Source organism: Phasianus colchicus, unplaced genomic scaffold (genome assembly GCF_987193195.1).
Source record: "Phasianus colchicus unplaced genomic scaffold, bPhaCol1.hap1.1 HAP1_SCAFFOLD_73, whole genome shotgun sequence".
NCBI classification, from domain to species: Eukaryota; Metazoa; Chordata; class Aves; order Galliformes; family Phasianidae; genus Phasianus; species Phasianus colchicus.
In genome coordinates, this window is record NW_028325246.1 from 95939 (window position 1) to 113911 (window position 17973).

The window sequence follows — 17973 nt, forward strand, 5'->3', positions numbered from 1 at the left end:
GAATACACGTGTTAGACTATAAAAGCCTTGCATGGGAAAATAAAGGGGAATTTTTGCACAAGAACCCTGTGTCGTGTTCCTAGTCTGTGACAAGCAGCCCCTTGTCTTATGGTGCTGGCAGCAGCGAGACAAACACTGACACACTGGTACATATTGCCTGTTCCTGCCTGCTACCTCATTGCTACTGGGTGCCACTGGATGCCACTGTGGAGACAACAGGACTGCTCTCAATTCATGTGAGACCCCAGGGCTACCAGGAGTGTAGAGGTACAAAAGGAAAGCATGGAAGTGGAAAGAGAGCAGCACTCAAAAGACCACATCTTGCCCTTGCCTTGATTGCCGAGGATCGCCGCTTCGGAGCTGGTCCAGCCAGAAGCGCAGCGACTGATGGCGAGGTACAAGGGGGTTTCGGTCGCTTCCCTCACTCAGGGATCCCGGAGAGAGCAGAGTAGCCGGGCAGCTCTCGGCCGGGCAGTTCTCGCGAGAGCGGACGTCGCGGCGGGGGCGTTGCCAGGGCAACGGTTCCGCACCCACCCCTTCTTGCTTTAAAAAGCCTCGGGGAGCGACGCGTCGCTGCCCACCAGAGAAGGTGTGTGGGAAACACCTGGGCTTATCTGTCGAGGAGATTCAGTAAGCCACTCCTGCACGGAACTCCCCAGCAGGGACGGTTGTCATTGCCAGGGTGAGTGATAAGTGCGGGGCTCCTGTTAACGACCCGGCAGCGGTGCGGGGCAGTGCCAGCACTACCGGCAGCAGGGCGGGCCTGATCAGGCACACCCCGTTAAGGCTATCTAATAGTGTTGGTGTGCCTGCTGGTTGGCAATGCCTGCACCCCGGAGGAAGGCTAATAGCACAAGAATTGTGGAGTCCCAGGCGGAAGTCCCATGCTCCCGCAGAAAAAACACTGCGGCCAAAAAGAGTGTGGAGACTCAGACTGAGGCCCCAACGCGAGATGCTAGTACACAGGTCGCTGGCTGTCATGAGTGCCAGAGCCCGGCCTTTGCAGTGCTGGGTGATGACAGTGGTAGATGTATAAGATGTGACCAACTGCATGACTTACTCAGCCTTGTGGTTGACCTGAAAGAGGAGGTAGAGAGGCTGAGGACCATAAAAGAGTGTGAGAAGGAGATTGACTGGTGGTGCCAGTCCCTATCGGCCCCGAGATCTGGGCGCATAACTGAGGCATCATGTAGAGCACGTCACTCCCCCCTGCCTCGTAAACAGGTGGGAGAGGGGAAGCGGCACGTGGGTGCGGGGAGCCGGCGGGCTGAAAGTGCTGCAGTGAGCCTCCTGTCCTCTCCTCCTCCTATGAACAATTCAAGAAAGGGGGAGGAGTGGAAACATATACCGGCTCGACAAAGTAGGCGTCCCCCATCCCGACCATCCTCGGCTCCCCAGGTGCCTCTGAGTAATAGGTTTGAGGCCCTGGAACTCGAGGGAGAGGTGAGTGGGGATGTAGGGGGAGGTCAACCTGTGAGGTTGCCTTGGGAAAAGCACTTGGCCCCACGCCTCAAGACTGCCTCTGCCCGGAAGGACAGAAGGGTGGTTGTTGTAGGAGACTCCCTGCTGAGAGGAACGGAAGGTCCTATATGTCGGCCTGACCCTACCCGCAGGGAGGTGTGCTGCCTCCCTGGGGCACGGGTCAGAGACATTTCTAGGAGACTTCCTGGTCTGATTCGCCCTTCTGATTATTACCCGTTATTGATAATCCAGGCTGGCAGTGACAAAGTTGCAGAGAGAAGTCTCAGAGCTATCAAGAAAGACTTCAGGGGACTGGGGTGGGTAGTCGAGGGAGCGAGTGTGCAGGTCGTGTTTTCTTCCATACCTTCAGTGGCAGGGCGGGATACCGAGAGATACCAAAAAACACACCTCATAAATAAATGGCTCAAAAGTTGGTGCAAATCCAGGGATTTTGGGTTTTTCGACCATGGGGAAACTTACTCAGCACCTGGCATGATGGCAGCAAATGAAAGTAGTCTGTCTCTGAGGGGGAGGAGGATCTTAGCTGAGGAACTAGCAGGACTCATTGACAGGTCTTTAAACTAGGTATGAAGGGGGAAGGGAGCAAAATCAGGGATGTCGAGCTTGAGCGGGTCATTCCAGGGCTCGTACCGAACCTGCTGGGCGACGACAGTCAAGTACGAAGGGATGGACTGGGGCAGGGGGGTGTTGGGGATGCTGCTGTTCTAGGGGAACCTAGACCATCTATAAAGGCGGTGCGATGGAAAGCCGAGCTGAAGTGCCTTTATACTAATGCACGCAGCCTGGGAAACAAGCAGGATGAGTTGGAAACCGTGATGTGCTTAGAAAATTACGACCTTGTTGCTATCACGGAAACGTGGTGGGATGGTTCCCATAACTGGAATACCACCATTGAGGGCTATCAGCTCTTTAGAAGAGAGAGGCTAGGTAGGAAGGGTGGGGGAGTAGCCCTCTATGTCAAAGAGTGGATAGACTGTGAGGAGCTTCCTCTGAGAAACAGTCATGATCAGGTTGAGAGCCTGTGGGTTAGAATTAGGAATGGGTCTAACAAAGGCCAGCTGGTGATAGGAGTATACTACAGGCCACCTGATCAAGGGGAGACTGTTGACGAGGCTTTCTTTCTTCAGATGCGGGAGGCTTCGTGCTCACGGGCTCTTGTCCTGATGGGGGACTTCAACCATCCGGATATCTCCTGGATAGATCACATGGCGAGTTGCAAGAGGTCAGGAGGCTCCTGGAATGTGTTGATGATAACTTTCTGGTCCAGGTGTTGGACAGACCGACCAGAGGTGAAGCGCTGCTGGACCTGCTGCTCACCAATGTGGAGGAAATAATTAATGGTGTTAAGGTTGGAGGCAGCCTGGGTTGCAATGACCACGCTCTGGTTGAGTTTGTGATCTCGAGAACTGTGGGCCTGGTGAAGAGTGGCATCAGGACCCTGAACTTTGGGAGAGCAAACTTTAAGCTGTTCAATAGACTGTTGGCCGAGATCCCCTGGGATGCTCTCTTTAAAAACAAAAATGCTGAAGAGAGCTGGTTACTCTTCAAGGACGCCTTCCTAAGAGCGCAAGAACTCTCTGTCCCACTGAACAAGAAAGCGGGCAGAGGAGGGAGGATGCCGGCGTGGCTCAGTAAGGACCTGCTGAGGGAGCTGAGGGCGAAGAAAGGTGTGTACAAACTCTGGAAACAAGGGCGTGCCACCTGGGAAGAATACTGGGATGTTGTCCGGACTTGCAGATGTGGGATCAGGAAAGCCAAGGCGCAGGTGGAACTGAACTTGGCGAGGGACATGAAAAACAACAGGAAGACTTTCTATAGGTACATTAACCAGAAGAGACAGGCCAAAGCGAGTGTACCTCCTTTGGTAAATGTAAAAGGAGAACTGGTTTCAACGGGCGAAGAGAAGGCCGAGGTACTGAATGAGTTCTTTGCCTCGGTCTTCACTTGCAGCCAGGACTCCAGTACTCCTTCCGTCCCTGAGCCCTGCATCCCTACACCTCTGGGTGGGGACTGGGGTGGTAAATCCCCCCCTGCTGTGAGGGCAGAGCAGGTCCGAGACCGCCTCATGAGACTGAATGTGTACAAGTCTATGGGGCCGGATGGCGTGCATCCCAGGGTTCTGAAGGAGCTGGCTGAGGTGGTTGCCGAGCCGCTCTCCATCATATTTGAGAAGTCGTGGCTGTCTGGTGTGGTCCCGGATGACTGGAGGAAGGGTCACGTCACTCCCATTTACAAGAAAGGGAGCAAGGAGGACCCCAGGAACTACAGGCCAGTGAGTCTCTGTGCCTGGGAAGATGATGGAACAGATCATCCTGGATGACATGCTTGATCACATGAGGAAAGGGCGTGTGATCCGTGACAGCCAGCACGGCTTCACCAGAGGAAGGTCATGCTTGACCAACCTGGTGGCCTTTTATGATGGAGTGACGGCATCGGTGGACAAGGGAAAGGCGACCAATGTCATTTACCTGGACTTGAGCAAGGCCTTTGACATGGTCCCCCACCACATCCTTCTCTCCAAACTGGAGGGATGTGGATTTGATGGGTGGACCACTCGATGGATAAGAAACTGGTTGAAAGGCCGCAGACAGAGGGTGGTCATCAATGGCTCCATGTCCAGGTGGAGGCCAGTAACGAGCGGCGTCCCCCAGGTATCTGTCTTGGGACCGGTGCTCTTTAACATCTTTATCAATGACATCGATGACGGAATCGAGTGCACCCTCAGCAAGTTTGCTGACGACACCAAGCTGAGTGGTGTGGTTGACACGGTTGAAGGACGGGATGCCATTCAGAGGGACCTCGAGAGGCTAGAAAGGTGGGCCCGGGTGAACCTGATGAGGTTCAACTCGGCAAAGTGCAGAGTTTTGCACTTGGGCCGGAGGAATCCCAAGCATCCCTACAGACTGGAAGGAGAGGTCCTTGAGAGCAGCCCCGTGGAGAAGGACCTGGGGGTCTTGATAGATGACAAACTTAACATGAGCCAGCAGTGTGCCCTTGCGGCTCGGAAGGCAAATGGGATCTTGGGCTCCATCAGAAGAGGGGTGGCCAGCAGGGACAGAGAGGTGATTGCTCCCCTCTACTCTGCTCTTGTGAGGCCCCATCTGGAATACTGCGTCCAGGTCTGGAGCCCCCAGTACAAGAAAGACAGGGAGCTGTTGGAGAGGGTCCAGAGGAGGGCCACGAAGATGATCAGGGGACTGGAGCACCTCCCCTACGAGGACAGGCTGAAAGAGCTGGGCTTGTTCAGCCTGGAGAAAAGAAGGCTGCGGGGTGACCTCATTGCAGCCTTTCAGTACCTAAAGGGAGCCTACAAAGAGGAGGGGAATCAACTCTTTGAAAGGGTGAGTGACAGCAGGACAAGGGGAAATGGTTTTAAGCTGAGGGAAAGGAGATTTAGGTTGGACGTCAGGGGGAAATTCTTTACGGAGAGAGTGGTGAGGTACTGGAACAGGCTGCCCAGAGAGGTTGTGGATGCCCCGTCCCTGGAGGTGTTCAAAGCCAGATTGGATGGGGCCCTGGGCAGTCTGGTCTAGCATTAGGTGGAATGGTTGGTGGCCCTGCGTGTGGCAGGGGGGTTGGAGATTCATGATCCTTGAGGTCCCTTCCAACCCTGGCAATTCTGTGATTCTGTGAAATCGCTAAATGGTGCTGCAAAAGAAGGCTGCAACAAGGGGCACAGCAATGGAGGGGTTGTGCACGAAGGAAGCAAAGCCTCATGCAAACTGGAGGGCTGCGGGGGGTGGCACGCTACTGGGGCCAAAGCAATGGGGGGGCGGGGTGGGGAAGGGGAAGCAGGAATGGGATCTGGTGGGGGGAGGAGGAGGAAAGCCATGTGGCTGAAGTGTGCAAGATGGGATGGTGCGTTTGCATGGCAGGTGGAAGGGTGGTGGGCTGCACTCGTGTGTGTGTGGCACAGGGGGTGGAGCAGAGTGCAGTGGCCAAGTCCTCCCTAGGCAACGTCAGGTGTCAGCAACAGCAGGAGAACCTCCAAGTTCCACTGCCTCCAAGAAGAACAATGCCAGGATGGCAGCTTGGTGGTCCGAAGCTGCATAGTTTCTACTCTGGACCAGCAGTAGTGCAGCAGCTCATGGAATGCCACTGGACAAATCAGGCCGTGCGCTCTTTGTCAATCTCTAATTGTGACTATTTTTTATTGACTACAACCAAACATGGAGTGCCAAGTTGGGTGGCACTCAGAACGCTGCCCTGTAACTCTGCGTGCTGCAGCCGCTGCCTTCTGATGCTCTTCCTCTCAGTCCTTCAGCTGCAGCTTCTGCATCATCTCCACAAGGGTGTTCATTGCGGATGACTGGAAAGAAATAAGGCAAGTATAGAGATAGGACAGAAACAATCTAGGGCGATCTCATTAAGAAAGTCTGATCAGTAAACCTTCCAGAACGGCCCCATGCAGCACAGCACGTTCCTGCCATTCAGGTCACTGACATTCCTTCTCATAACACGCTGCCTATGGTAAGATTCATGCTCTGCTGGGGGAACGAGGTCCCAAAGGTCGCAGTGCCTGACATGGCAAGGCTCTTTATCACAGAAAAACCCTCCAGCCGTTACCAACAGTGTCCTTCTCAAGCCAGAGGAAGGCATCCAAGCTCCCCTAGGCAGCTGTCACTGACAGTGTGATTTCCTTAAACATACAGCTGGGTGTTTTTCTATTACATTGCTTGCCTTGGGATTCTGCAATAGCTTTCATGTCTGACAGGCAGAGGCACTGAGAACAACAAGAGCCGTGTCTGTGCTCACCAAGGACTCACCTCTGCACGTGCAGCGGCAGCTCTCAGAGAAGCCTTCTTCAATTCCACTCTTCTCTCTTTTCGTTGTCTTCTTGCTATAAAGCAAGAATAAAACTGAATTCGTTCTGTCAGCAGCAAAACTGCAGAAACATGGGTACCATAAAAACAGATGGCAGAAAAAAGACAAAGGAAATTGGAAGCCTCTCAGTGAATGACATTTCCAGTGGAAAGGTGCAGAAGACTACCATGGAGTTAATGGAGTCGGGGTTACATACTGTGGCACCTCACTGCCTTTGGACTTTGTAGGCTTCAACTCTTTTCCCCTCTGCAGAGAAGGAAAAAGCAAAGCAAACCCTATGCAACTTCAGTGTGCTTGATAAGGGCAGCACCTACCCTACAGGGTGGGTACCACAGCACCTTCTTACCTCTTAGCTTGGAGCTCCGTGCTGCAGCAGGCCCAGGCTGTGCTGCTGGAGCCGGCACGCTGTCTCCGCTCTGACCCCTCGCTCTTTTGGTAGCAGGCAACTGCGCTGCTGTTTGCTGCTCTTCTTCCAAGCCCTTGCGTTTACATCCAGCCAGGGACTTGGAGACAGAGCGGGGGCACGCTGCAGGGGAAGGTCTTCTCCCTGAGCTGGGACCTGCTGTTGTAGGAAGCCCTCCAGCCTGGAGATGAGCTCTCTCAGAAAGGACTTCCTGCACCGCTTTCGTGTAGATCTTTCCATTGGGCTCAGCACCTATCTCTGGCAAGAAAGAAGAAGCAAGAAGATATAACAAGAGTCCAATACTACTTTCGGTCTGCAAAATGGGTCACAATGCTAGCACATCTCATCTGCAGTGTTCACAGTCACGGATCTTAGGATCGTGGATGAACTGTGGGTTTGTATTTCAAATCAGCACAGGAAAGGTAACTATAAGTCCCGGGGATTAAGACCCCAAGCAACACGCAGTGAGAACAGTCCCAGGAAGAACAGACAGAAAGCCTAGTTAGAAAGACAGTGCACCAAACCCAGATGCCTGTTGTGCGTCTGTACCTCTCTTGGGTGCCATGTCATGGTCTGTAGCTTCCCCCTGCCTTTCTGCAAGGCTGCGCTTCAGAGGAAGGCCACTGGCATCAGCTTCTGACAGAAAGGAAACAAGAAAGACATGAAGAACATCTCTTTGGAGGAAGACTTTAGCACAGTCAGACACAAATTTCTGGTCTTCAAGCATAGTTTCTTCCATTTGCCTTTCTGCTGATTCAACACTGTGCCATTTCTGCAGTCAACACAGATCTGCAGTGTCCTTTCCTCTCCATCACACACAGCCCTGCATGCAGCCCTATTTAGAGGCAGGTACCCACACCACAGCTCACAAGAGCTGCTTACCTGCGGAGGCTTTCCGCTTCCCCCCTTGCCCAGCACCATTCCACAGACGCGCAGGCTCCGTCCCTACAACAAAATACAATTTGCTGATTTAACAGAAACCAGTAGCCTGTAGAAGTATTGTCCTGTCAGACCAAATCCATCCCCAAAACAACAAAAAACCAAAAGTCTCATTCTTGCTCAGATGACAGCAGAAGAACCCCAGCCTCCCTGACAGCTCCATTTGACAGAGCAGAGGTGCATCACCAAACAAAACACTATCAGGTGCAAAAGTTGAGACACATTTTGTGGCTCTAAAAGGAATTCACTCGACTCTAAGCATTTATATGCAGACTTCTGCCTCACTGCTGCCACCAACTGCCGCTGTCGGTCTCTCCAACACTTCCACAGTGGCTTATTTGACATCCCCTGCAGCACTGCACCCACTCAGAAGTAATACTCAAAATTCATTCCTCCATCCTTCATAACAGAGGCCTCAAGAAACTCACTTTTGCGTGGCAGTAAGGACGCTCTGTTCCCATCGCGTCCCTCTGCGCGCTGCAAGATGCGGTTGGATCTCCGGCAGCCTGCTGGCTGCTGCTCCCAAACACGGGGAAGCGCGCTGCGCTGCTTCTGGGGAGAGAAAGGAAGAAACGTCAGTGGGAACGGGCAGCCAAGGTTTGCAGAGAGGTTCCAGATTGTGCCAGAGATAGATTATCAGAGTGCTGAGAGATTAATTATCACTAAGGGAAAATACAGCCTAAGCCATGTCCACGTCATTAGCCCAGACTGTCAGCAGGGAGCGCAAAATCCAAGTGGTTTTTGAGGTGACAAAGGACCAGTAGGGCTCCTCCTGCTCCACCCCTTCCCTTAAACATGGGAAAAAGAAAGAAACATCAAGCAAAGGAAACCCAGCCATACCTTTCCTCTCACAGAGCAGGAATTAGAACCACGGTCATCTCCTTGCTGAGCCATGATGGCTGAAGTGTCAGAGGAAGACTTGCAAGGTCTGAGGGTTCTCTCCACAGGAACCTCCTTCGCTCTTAGAAGGAGCTGGCTTCACTCGTTCTTCAACTGCCTTGATCTCCGAGTTCTCCTTTTGGACAGGAACCCTTACAGAAAGTATCAGCAAGTGAAAAATCATGAGGAAGAAGCATTTTCCCAGCTTTCTTCTGCTACGCAATGTAGTCTCTTGAGGAGGGCAATGCATGGATCTCAGCTGTCTGCAAGAATTGCCCATCACTAGCTGCAGCTTGTGTCTGACTGCCATGGCTTCTGTCAGCAAGTGCCCCCAGGTCCCCTTTTCCCCCACAGGTGTGCTGACCGTCCATGTGCCCAGCTGAGCACCCGGCTCTCTGCCGTGACTTCAGCGCGGTTTGCTGAAACACCTGCTGGGTATGGCACACCAAGCAATCCATGGAGCAGTGAGACACAAGTTGCACTCTATGAAGTCTGCACTCTGCTTCCTTTTTTAGGTCTGACATGAAGGTGGGGGCCTGGCAGCAATTTTCCAGGGGAGGAATGACATTTCGTCATCCTCACCGAAACATGGGATGGAATCTCAAGAAGAACATGTTTCCTCTGGAAACAGCCATTCAGAAGGGCAGCGCTGGAGCTGAGAACTCCTCCCCAGCCCAGCTTTTCTGCTGAGACATCACTGGCAACCACCCAGCACCAAACCCAGCTCACCTGGTCAGCCTGCTCAGTCTGTGCTGTGCCCAGCTCACACACACCGCAGTGGTGCTTCCAATGGGCTCTCACAGGGTGATCTCTCTCAAGAAAAGCACAGAGCTCAGTCTCCGTGTGCAGCACGCTCACGAGAGCACCAGCTCTGCTCACCAGCTGTGGCACAAACGCTCCCACCCCAGCAACCATTGTGACCTCAGAGAGTGCCTGCATCACTTCTGTGCTTTCATCATAAGCAAAGGGAGTGGTCACCTCCTAGATCCAAATTTTAGGAAATCAACACCAGGGTCACCCAGTGGGGTGAATGGGGTTAACTGAATGGGGGTTAATTGAAGTAAAGCAACAGAGAAGTGAACATGACTCTTATGCAGCCCAATAAAAACTCAATATGGCCTCGTTGTGGTCAGTAGAGTCCCAGAGGAACTAGTAGGAACTGGGAGGAGTGCACACCAGTATAGACCAGAAAAGTCCAGTATGGCTAAGTAAAAACCAGTAAGGACCAGTATGGCCTCAGAGTGGTCAATGGAGTCCTATAGGAATCAGTAGAAACCAATAGGAAGGCACATCTGTGTGCCCTGGGGCCGGAGCTGGCCTGTGCCTCTGGCTTTGGGCCCCAGGGCTGGTGCCGGCCTCTCGGGCTGCAGATGTGGCTTTAGGCCCTTGGCCTGGTTCCGGCCTCTCGGGCTGTGGCTGCACCTTCAGGCCCCGGGGCCGGCGTAGGCCTTTGTGGCTGTGGTTTAGACCCGAAGCTGGTGCTGGCCTCTTGTGCCTGGCTTTAGGCCCTGGAGCCGGTGTCAGCCTTTCAGGCTGTGGATTGAAGTCCTGGGGACAGTGCCGGCTTCTCCAGCTTCGGCTTTAGGCCACAGCAGTGGTGCCAGCCTCTCTGGCTGTGGTTGTGGCTTTAGGACCTGGGGCCAGTGCAGGCCTCTCCAGCTGTGGCTTTGTCTTTAGGCCCTTGGCCTGGTTCCGGCTTCTCTGGCTGTGCTTCAGGCTCAGGGGCTGGTGCCGACCTTTCAGGATTTGGCTTTAGGCTCCACAGCTGGTGCCAGCCTGTTCGGCTGTAGATGTGGCTTTAAGCCCCATCTGGTCTGGTGCTGGCCTCTGTGGCTATAACTGTGGCATTATGGCCCAGGGCTGGTGCTGGGCTCTCTGGCTGGAGCTTCAGACTTCAGGGCCAGCGCAGACCTCTCTGGCTGTGGCTTTATACCCCAGGACTTGTGTCCCTCAAGGGTCTGTCTTGGGACCGGTGCTCTTTAACATCTTTATTAATGACATCGATGAGGGAATGGAGTGCACCCTCAGCAAGTTTGCTGATGACACCAAGCTGAGTGGTGCAGTCGATACGGTGGAGGGAATGGAGGCCATTCAGAGGGACCTTGACAGGCTGGAAAGCTGGGCTCGGGTGAACCTAATGAGGTTCAATAAGGCAAAGTGCAAGGTTTTGCACTTGGGCCGGAAGAACCCCAGGCACCTGTACAGGCTGGGGGGAGTTGTCCTTGAGAGCAGCTCGGCAGAGAAAGACCTAGGGGTCCTGATAGATGAGAAACTTAACATGAGCCAGCAGTGCGCTCTGGCAGCCCGGAAAGCAAATGGGATCCTGGGCTCCATCAGGAGAGGGGTGGTCAGCAGGGATAGGGAGGTGATTGTCCCTCTCTACTCTGCTCTTGTGAGGCCCCATCTGGAGTACTGTGTTCAGGTGTGGAGCCCTCAGTACAAAAAAGACATGGAGATTTTGGAAAGGGTCCAGAGGAGGGCCACGAAGATGATCAGGGGGCTGGAGCACCTCCCCTATGAGGACAGGCTGAGGGAGTTGGGTTTGTTCAGCCTGGAGAAGAGAAGGTTGCGGGGCGACCTCATTGCAGCCTTTCAATATCTGAAGGGAACTTACTCCCAGGAGGGGAATAAACTCTTCATAAGGGCTGATAATAGCAGGACACGGGGAAATGGTTTTAAGTTAAAAGAGGGAAGATTTAGGTTGGATGTTAGGGGGAAGTTTTTTACTAGGAGGGTGGTTAGGTCCTGGAACAGGCTGCCCAGGGATGTTGTGGATGCCCCGTCCTTGGAGGTGTTCAAGACCAGGTTGGACGAGGCTCTGGGCAACCTGATCTAGTAAAGGTGTATGTTTGGTGGCCCTGCTAGGCAGGGGGGTTGGAACTACATGATCCTTGAGGTCCCCTCCAACCCAGGTCATTCTGTGATTCTGTGATTCTGTGACTTGTGCCAGCCTCTCTGGCTGGGGCTGTGGCTTTATGCCCCAGAGTTGTTGCTGGCCACTCTGGCTGTGGCTTCAGGTCCTGTGGCCACTGCCAGTCTCTCTGGCTCTGTTTTTAGGCCTCAGGGCCAGTCCTGGCTTCTCTAGCAGCATCTTTAGGCCCCAGGACGTGTGTCAGCCTCTCTAACTGGACTGTGGCTTTAAGCATTTGGACTGGAAAGCACTCCATGGCCAGGCGCTGCTCAAATACTGGGCCTCCATTTCCTCCTGGGCATCCACACGTGCTCTGAGTCTCCTGCAGCTTTCTGCAGGGTTTGTAGCTTCCTGCTGAGGAGCTCCTCGTGTTCTTCTGCAACTGCCCCCCAACATCACTACTGCCTCCCCTGGTACCGTACTGGGAGATGCTTCAGAGTCCATTAGCCTGCACTTCCTTCCTCCCATCAGCAGCTGCTCCTACACAAACCTTCATTCACACTGGGATGCCGTCCACTTCTAGCACCAGCTGACCTGCAAGACAGAGGATTAGCACAAATGCAGAAGCCCAAGGCTGTGCCACCACCATGTGCTGCAGCCTTGGGAAGTCAGCTACAACTGCAAACTTTGTTAAAATTAAAACAGGCACCGTAAATTAAGTATGACTTCTGAACTGAAGTAATTGCCACAATCAGAAATAAATACTGAAATCGCTTACTTAACTGTAGGTGGTTACTTTTGAATTCTTTTGTTTTTGGGAAAATATGAACTTGGAATTGAAGGATACAAGAAAAATGAGGAGCACTTGGCAACTCAGGCAAACTGAGCAGTGCAGGGAAGATTGTTGCATTTCTTCTTCTCCTGGCCCAGAAATGAATTTTCCTAGCTTAAAATGAAAAGAGAAGAAGAGCCTGACATAGAGTAGACACAATACAGTCTCACATCACAGGTAGAAACTGGAGAGCTCTTGTGGCACAGAGCTCAGGACTGTAGAAATTAAGGTTGCCTCTAAGCTTTAAAAGAAGATGAAAGACAAGGTTAAATGCAAAACATTAGCAATTCCTGCAGAGCACATCACACAGCTGTAGGCACCACCTGAGAGGTAACAGTCAGGTGAGAAAGGAAAACCTTACTATGTGAACACAGGGACAAGCTACTCTCTTCTTCTGGGCCTTTGTTCCCAGTGAGGATTTCCCTCAAGAGCGCTGCTCAAGCTGCTGCTGTCTCCAGCTGTTGGTCACTTCTACCTGCTGGACGCTGTGCCCACAGGTCATTCTGCTTTGGGCAAAGCCTGCTGGCTTAACTCCAAACCAAGGTCACAGGCCACGTTAATCCAGCTGGTTTATCTGAAAGGGCTCAGAAGCCATGCATGGGATCCTTTCTGCTGGTGGTTCTTTCCAGGCAAGAACCTCCGCTCTCAGATCAACAGCCAAGAGCTGGAAGGCAGAAAAAGCTTTCCAATCCCCATGGATGTGGCTTCTGCAAAGACAACAGCTGCCTACTCTTCAGCAGGGTGATGCCCACCCAGCAAAGCACTCAGCCAGCAGATGCCTTTCCTTACACTGACAGAACTGTCCCACATTTGTGCAGTCCTTGGTATTGCATTTCCAATCCAAGTTCACATATACCTCAACCATTCCTGCTGTGTTAGTTTACTTGGATCCCCAGTTGGGGCTGTAGCTCAAGAGGTCAACGCAACAGAAATAACACAACATGCAACTGGAAAACACATCTCAAAGCCGAGAAGAGCCAACTCTCTGACCTTGGGCACAACTGGGCACCAAGAGCCAGGCCTTGCAAACTTGGCTGATCTGAGCATGCGGGAGGGGGCTGGCAATCAGACCAGGAGTCTCCATTTCAATTGCAGTTCCATGTAGAGAAGAACACCAAACAGTAACAGGTGTGAATGAATTCATTCAAAAGCTGCACAATGAGTTTGTTCTTTATTAAAAAAAGCATGCATTCCAAGTCAAAAAGTAACCGCGGGAGTTGATATCAATGGAAGCTGTTCTTATTCCTACACCTCATCCTCTTACCACAACTTTCCTTGCCTCATCCCTTACCCCAGCTCCTGGAAAATGCCCACAGACTTAAAGTCAACTCTCAAATCCATAGGACTCCTTTCACATTACTCCATTAATAAAAGATTGCAGACTTGTTTCATGCACTCAAACTGATCGAGCAGCGGTATCACCATCACTCGTAACACACGGAAGCATCCAAACCCTGAGGATTTTTTTCCCCTCCACCACCAGGTTCTTCTTAGCACACAAGACTTCTCTTGCTCCTATCAAAACAACAGCCAGCAGTACAAAGCAAGCAGCCACCGAGGACTTTAAAAACAAAGCCTGATCCACATAGCATATCTGAACCTCACAAGAGGCCGACTGTAGGCAGACCTGGAGGGGTGACAAAGGACAGCAAGAGGCTCAGTGACAGCATGGTGACAACGCAGGGCTTGCGGGGCCGGATGACAGTCGAGTCCCACCCTCTGTGTGGTGCTCAGTGTACAGGGAATAGTGTCATCCAAGACATGGTGACACACAAGTGATGGTGACACCAGATGACGATAACAACAGTGACAGCCAGGGATGGGGACACTGCGTCATGGCTGTTCCACATCGAGGTCACCTTGTGTCATGGTGTCACCTGAAGACAGTGACACTCAGTGACACCCAATGGCATCCAGTGAAGGTGACACCCAATGATAGTACCACCAACGATGATACCACCAACCCCATGTCACACCCCATGTGTCCCCCCACTGTCCCCAGCTCCCTCCCTGTAATCCTCCTCGTCACCTCTTCAATGAGGATGTCACCATGCTGCAGTTGTGCCACCAAGGCAGGGGGGACAGCTTGGGACAGTCATGGACAGCCAGGGTGACAGCGTCACCAGGCTCCAGGAGCTGTAGGATGCTGATGGGGCTCTCGAGGTAGACGGGTTGGTATGGCCCCAGGTTCCACGGTTACAGTGACAGTGAGAACTTCGGGGACAGGTGGTTGTCCCGGTGCCGACACTGCTGACGGTTGTCCTGGTGTCACCTGGTGGCCTGTGGGGAGTTGTTTCTGTGGAGCTTTGCACGGAGATTTAGCGAGAACCATCCATTTCTGAAAGGAAGTGGCGAAAAAAATACAACAAAATTGACATAGTATTTATTTTAATGGAAACAGATATTTTTGGGGACGATCCCATGGGGACAAAGCAGCATAAGAACGTGTCACTATGTGAGGTTGTCCTCAAAATCCCCATTCGAGAACTCTGGAACACTCCAGGAAACCCTGGGCACCCTCTGGTCACCCCAACAAACCCTCTGGGACATCTCTAGACCCTTCTGGATGAGTCCAGGATCCACTAGACACCCCAAGACACTTCAGGAACATTTCCAGACCCTTCCAGAAGACTACAGGACCATCTGAACCCACCGGAGGATGCCCCCAAAGCGTGTTCCAAGAAGGGCAACACAGCTGGTGAGGGGTCTGGAGCACAGGCCTGATGGGTGGGGGCTGAAGGAGCTGGGAGTGTTCATTGTGGAGAAGAGGAGGCTCAGGGCAGACCATATTGCTCTCTATAACTACCTGAAGGGAGGCTGTAGTGAGCTGGGCTTCGGCCTCTTCTCTCGTGTAACTGGTGACAGAACTAGAGGGAATGCTTCAAGCTGCACCAGGGGAGATTTAGGCTGGACGTTAGGAAATACTACTTCTCTCAAAGAGTGGTCAGGCAGTGGAATGGGCTGCCCAGGGAGGTGGTAGAGTCACCAACCCTGGAGTTGTTCAAGGAACATTCGGATTTTGTGTTGAGGGATATGGTTTAGTGAGAACTATTGGTGATAGGTGGATGATTGGACTGGATGATCTTGTAGGTCTTCTCTAACCTTGGTTTTTCTGTGATCTTCTGTGATCTTCCCAGTCCCCAGTCCTGCCCTGTGCTGGTGTTCTGCAACAAACAGCAATCCAACACACTGTGTCCCTGTAGAATCACAGAATCGTTCACGTTGGAAAAGACCTTCAAGAGCATCGAGTCCAACCACAACCTGAAGTACCCCAACTCTAACAACCCTCCTCTAAATCATGTCCTGGAGCACCACATCCAAATGGTTTTTAAACACGTTTGGGGATGGTGACTCAACCACCTCCCTGGGCAGCCCATTCCAGTGCTTAAGAACCTTCCTGTAGAGAAGTTTGTCCTGATATCCAACCTAAACTTACCCCATGTCTGTGTGTTCTGTGGAACCCCACAGATGTGACAGTGGAGTCTGGTTCTGCACTGGCTTCTCAAAGAAAACCAGCGCACGGTATCAGGAGCGGAGGAGGAAGCAGATGATTCTGCCACTGATGCTGTCATTGCGCGTCCCCCCCCAGGACTCCCACAGCTTCCTCTTCCCAGCCCCGCTCAGCTCCTCGCAGGCTGCAGACGCTGCTGAGGCTCTCGCACTCCACGGCCGTCATCTTCTTCTCGTGCTGCCGGACCGCTCTCTGCAGGGCTGCGCTGAGTTCCTGCCGCTGCAGCCAGAACCGCAGCTCCCGTGCTGACGGATGGAGGAGCTCCGTGCTGGCACCCACAGCACGTGGTCCCCGGGCTGCCGGTGGCACGGCAGGATGCTCCCCTCCCTGTCTCCCATCGCCCCTCAGCTACGGCATCCTCCTATAATCTGCCTAAGGACCCTGCAGAGGGCTACAGACAGGCCGATCGATGGCTGATGCCAGCGGCACGAGGTTCAACATCACTCAATGCCGGGTCCCGCACTTTGTTCACAACAAGCCCAGGCACCGCTGCAGGCTTGGGGCAGAGCGGCCGGAAGGCCGCGTGGAGGAAAAGGCTCTGGAGCTGCGGGCCGACGCTCGGCTGAACGCGAGCCAGCAGCGCGCCTTGTGCAGGCGGCCGAGAAGCCCGCTTTACCGGCAGCAGCGAAGGCAGCAGGAGCAGGAGGCGATCGCCCCGCGCTCAGCCCCGCCCCGCACAGCGCCGGCCTCGGGCCGGCACCGCGACCGCCTGGAGCGGAACGCCAAGGTGCCCGCGGAGCCGCTCGTCTCCAGCGAGTTCCCCAGCGCCACCGCCGGGCCGCGCCGCCCGCCCGGACGCCCCGCTCCCCCACCTGCCGGCGGCCGCCAGCCCGCGCTCGCCGCTCTCCAGCAAGGCCCGCACGGAGCGGGGCGGAGCGGCGCGGGCCCGGCCCCGCTGAGGTCCCCCACATCCCCGCCCTTCTCCTCCCGCAGCCGCAGCCGGGGCCCCGGAAGCGGAGCGGGCGCACGATGGCAGGCATCGCGAGGGCAGCGGGGCCGGGGCCACGGGGACGCGCGCGGTGATGTCGCAATGACGGCGCGCCCGCGGACAGAAAGGACCCCGCGCGGAGCGCCCGCCCCACTCGGCGAACCGACCAATGACAGAGCGGAGGAGGCGGGGCCGAGCGCGGGCTCTCCGCCAATGGCGGCTGCGGACGCGGGGCCGCCGCCATGGAGATGCTGATGGCGACGGCGGGATGGCGGAGCCACGGGGCTCCGCGCGGGGAAAGCGGCGGTCCGCCGCCCCGCGTCCCCGCCGCCGCCCTCCCCGTGCCTCAGGGACGCCGGGCGGTCAGGGGAAGGCGGCGCGGGGGCACCGTCCCGTCCGTCCCCCGTCAGAATCCGGCTGCCCTCGGAGGAGGAACCGAGCCGTCCTCCGTCGTTGCGGCGAGGCGCTGCCGGGCTGCGAGAAGCGGCGGCTGACCGCGAGAGGCGGGACCCGCCCGGTGTCCGGGAGCGGCTCCTGGCTGAGCCGGGCAGCCCCGGAAGAGAGGGAGCGATCGCGCGGATCGAGGCGCGTTCGAGCCCGGCACGGAGTCCGACCAGCGCCTTCGCTTCTCGCTCGGCTCCAGTCATCGGCAGCGCTGTGCTGAGCTGCTGCCCCGCAGCTGCAGTCTCCAAGCGCCGTTTTCCATCTGGTGCCGTGGCGACTGTGCGCCCTCCCTCATTGCAGCGCGTGAAGCCATCCTCGTGACGACAGCGCATGCGTGATGGCGTCCCCATGGCGACAGCGCCTCAGCGCGCCTGCGCCGCTCCGTCGCTGTGGCGCTGCGCCGTCCCCGCTGAGTGACGTCACCAGCCCCGCGACTGAGGAGGAGGCGGAAGTGGGGCGGCGCACCCCGGGGCTCCGAGCGCCGCCTCAGCTTCTACAGGTGGGTGTTCGGGGGGGGCACCGGGGCGGGGCCGGGGTTAAGGGGGCTGGGGGCCACGTGCCGCTCTGCGTTGGCCCCGCGGGGTCTCTGTGGCGCTCGGGGCTTCCGCTCGGCGGGGGCAGCTGCCCTGTGTCTCCCCGCCTCCCCCGCCCCGTGTATTTCACTGCCCTCCTCCCCTCCTCCTGCCACTGGTCGCCCACAACCTCCCCCGTCGCTCTGTGTGACCCCCGGGGTTGCGCCTCCCCTCCCCTTTTTCCCCCTTTCAGTTCCTCCATTCTGATCACTGTAGTCCTCTTCCACCCCTCCTGTCTGTGCCTCCCCCGTTCTGACCCCCGGGGTCCACCTGCCTGCCCCCTCCCCCTCCCGATCCCTCATTGCCAC

The 17973-nt window shown here is 55.0% G+C and overlaps 2 protein-coding genes, 1 long non-coding RNA gene and 1 pseudogene across 6 annotated transcripts; 1 reads left to right on the forward strand and 3 right to left on the reverse strand.

Moving 5' to 3' along the window:
- The first annotated feature begins 387 nt into the window (after positions 1-387).
- Positions 388-4397, forward strand: LOC149911630 (uncharacterized). Its single transcript, XM_090133503.1, has 3 exons — positions 388-448; positions 554-682; positions 2610-4397. The coding sequence occupies exons 1-3, from the start codon at positions 388-390 to the stop codon at positions 3800-3802; spliced, it is 1383 nt and encodes a 460-aa protein (XP_089989629.1). The 3' UTR covers positions 3803-4397.
- A 346-nt stretch (positions 4398-4743) lies between these two features.
- LOC149911631 (zinc finger CCCH domain-containing protein 11A-like) lies at positions 4744-10481 on the reverse strand. Of its 4 annotated transcripts, XR_016463096.1 has the most exons (9): positions 9257-10481; positions 8489-8679; positions 8077-8200; positions 7592-7654; positions 7259-7345; positions 6653-6967; positions 6503-6552; positions 6249-6322; positions 5752-5791 (listed from the first exon to the last, which is right to left on the reverse strand). XR_016463096.1 is itself a non-coding variant. In XM_090133513.1 (8 exons), the coding sequence occupies exons 2-8, from the start codon at positions 8540-8542 to the stop codon at positions 5779-5781; spliced, it is 741 nt and encodes a 246-aa protein (XP_089989639.1). In that variant the 5' UTR covers positions 8543-8679; positions 9257-10479; the 3' UTR covers positions 4744-5778. The 4 variants fall into 4 exon arrangements, 3 of the variants coding, with proteins under 3 accessions (XP_089989639.1, XP_089989638.1, XP_089989637.1); XM_090133513.1 differs by lacking the exon at positions 6503-6552 and having other exon boundaries at positions 4744-5791; positions 6238-6322; positions 9257-10479; XM_090133512.1 differs by lacking the exon at positions 6503-6552 and having other exon boundaries at positions 4749-5791; positions 8489-8651; positions 9506-10476.
- Positions 10482-11471: 990 nt separating this feature from the next.
- On the reverse strand, positions 11472-16156 carry LOC149911632 (uncharacterized). Its single transcript, XR_016463086.1, has 3 exons — positions 15017-16156; positions 14240-14548; positions 11472-11972 (listed from the first exon to the last, which is right to left on the reverse strand). It is a non-coding gene; the product is annotated as an uncharacterized LOC149911632 (long non-coding RNA).
- Positions 16157-16382: 226 nt separating this feature from the next.
- LOC149911633 (uncharacterized) lies at positions 16383-17425 on the reverse strand (annotated as a pseudogene).
- Positions 17426-17973: the final 548 nt, after the last annotated feature.

What these genes read in the sequence shown, in the direction of transcription:
- LOC149911630 (XM_090133503.1), top strand. Translation starts at nt 388, where the DNA reads ATGGCGAGGTACAAGGGGGTTTCGGTCGCTTCCCTCACTCAGGGATCC. An exon ending in GGGATCCCGGAGAGAGCAGA is followed by an intron (nt 449 to 553) that starts GTAGCCGGGCAG and finishes TGCTTTAAAAAG; the next exon opens with CCTCGGGGAGCGACGCGTCG. An exon ending in GGACGGTTGTCATTGCCAGG is followed by an intron (nt 683 to 2,609) that starts GTGAGTGATAAG and finishes TTCTTTCTTCAG; the next exon opens with ATGCGGGAGGCTTCGTGCTC.
- LOC149911631 (XM_090133512.1), bottom strand. Translation starts at nt 8,542, where the DNA reads ATGGCTCAGCAAGGAGATGACCGTGGTTCTAATTCCTGCTCTGTGAGA. An exon ending in GAAGCGGAAAGCCTCCGCAG is followed by an intron (nt 7,346 to 7,591) that starts GTAAGCAGCTCT and finishes CCTTTCTGTCAG; the next exon opens with AAGCTGATGCCAGTGGCCTT. An exon ending in CTGCCGCTGCACGTGCAGAG is followed by an intron (nt 5,792 to 6,248) that starts GTGAGTCCTTGG and finishes ATTTCTTTCCAG; the next exon opens with TCATCCGCAATGAACACCCT.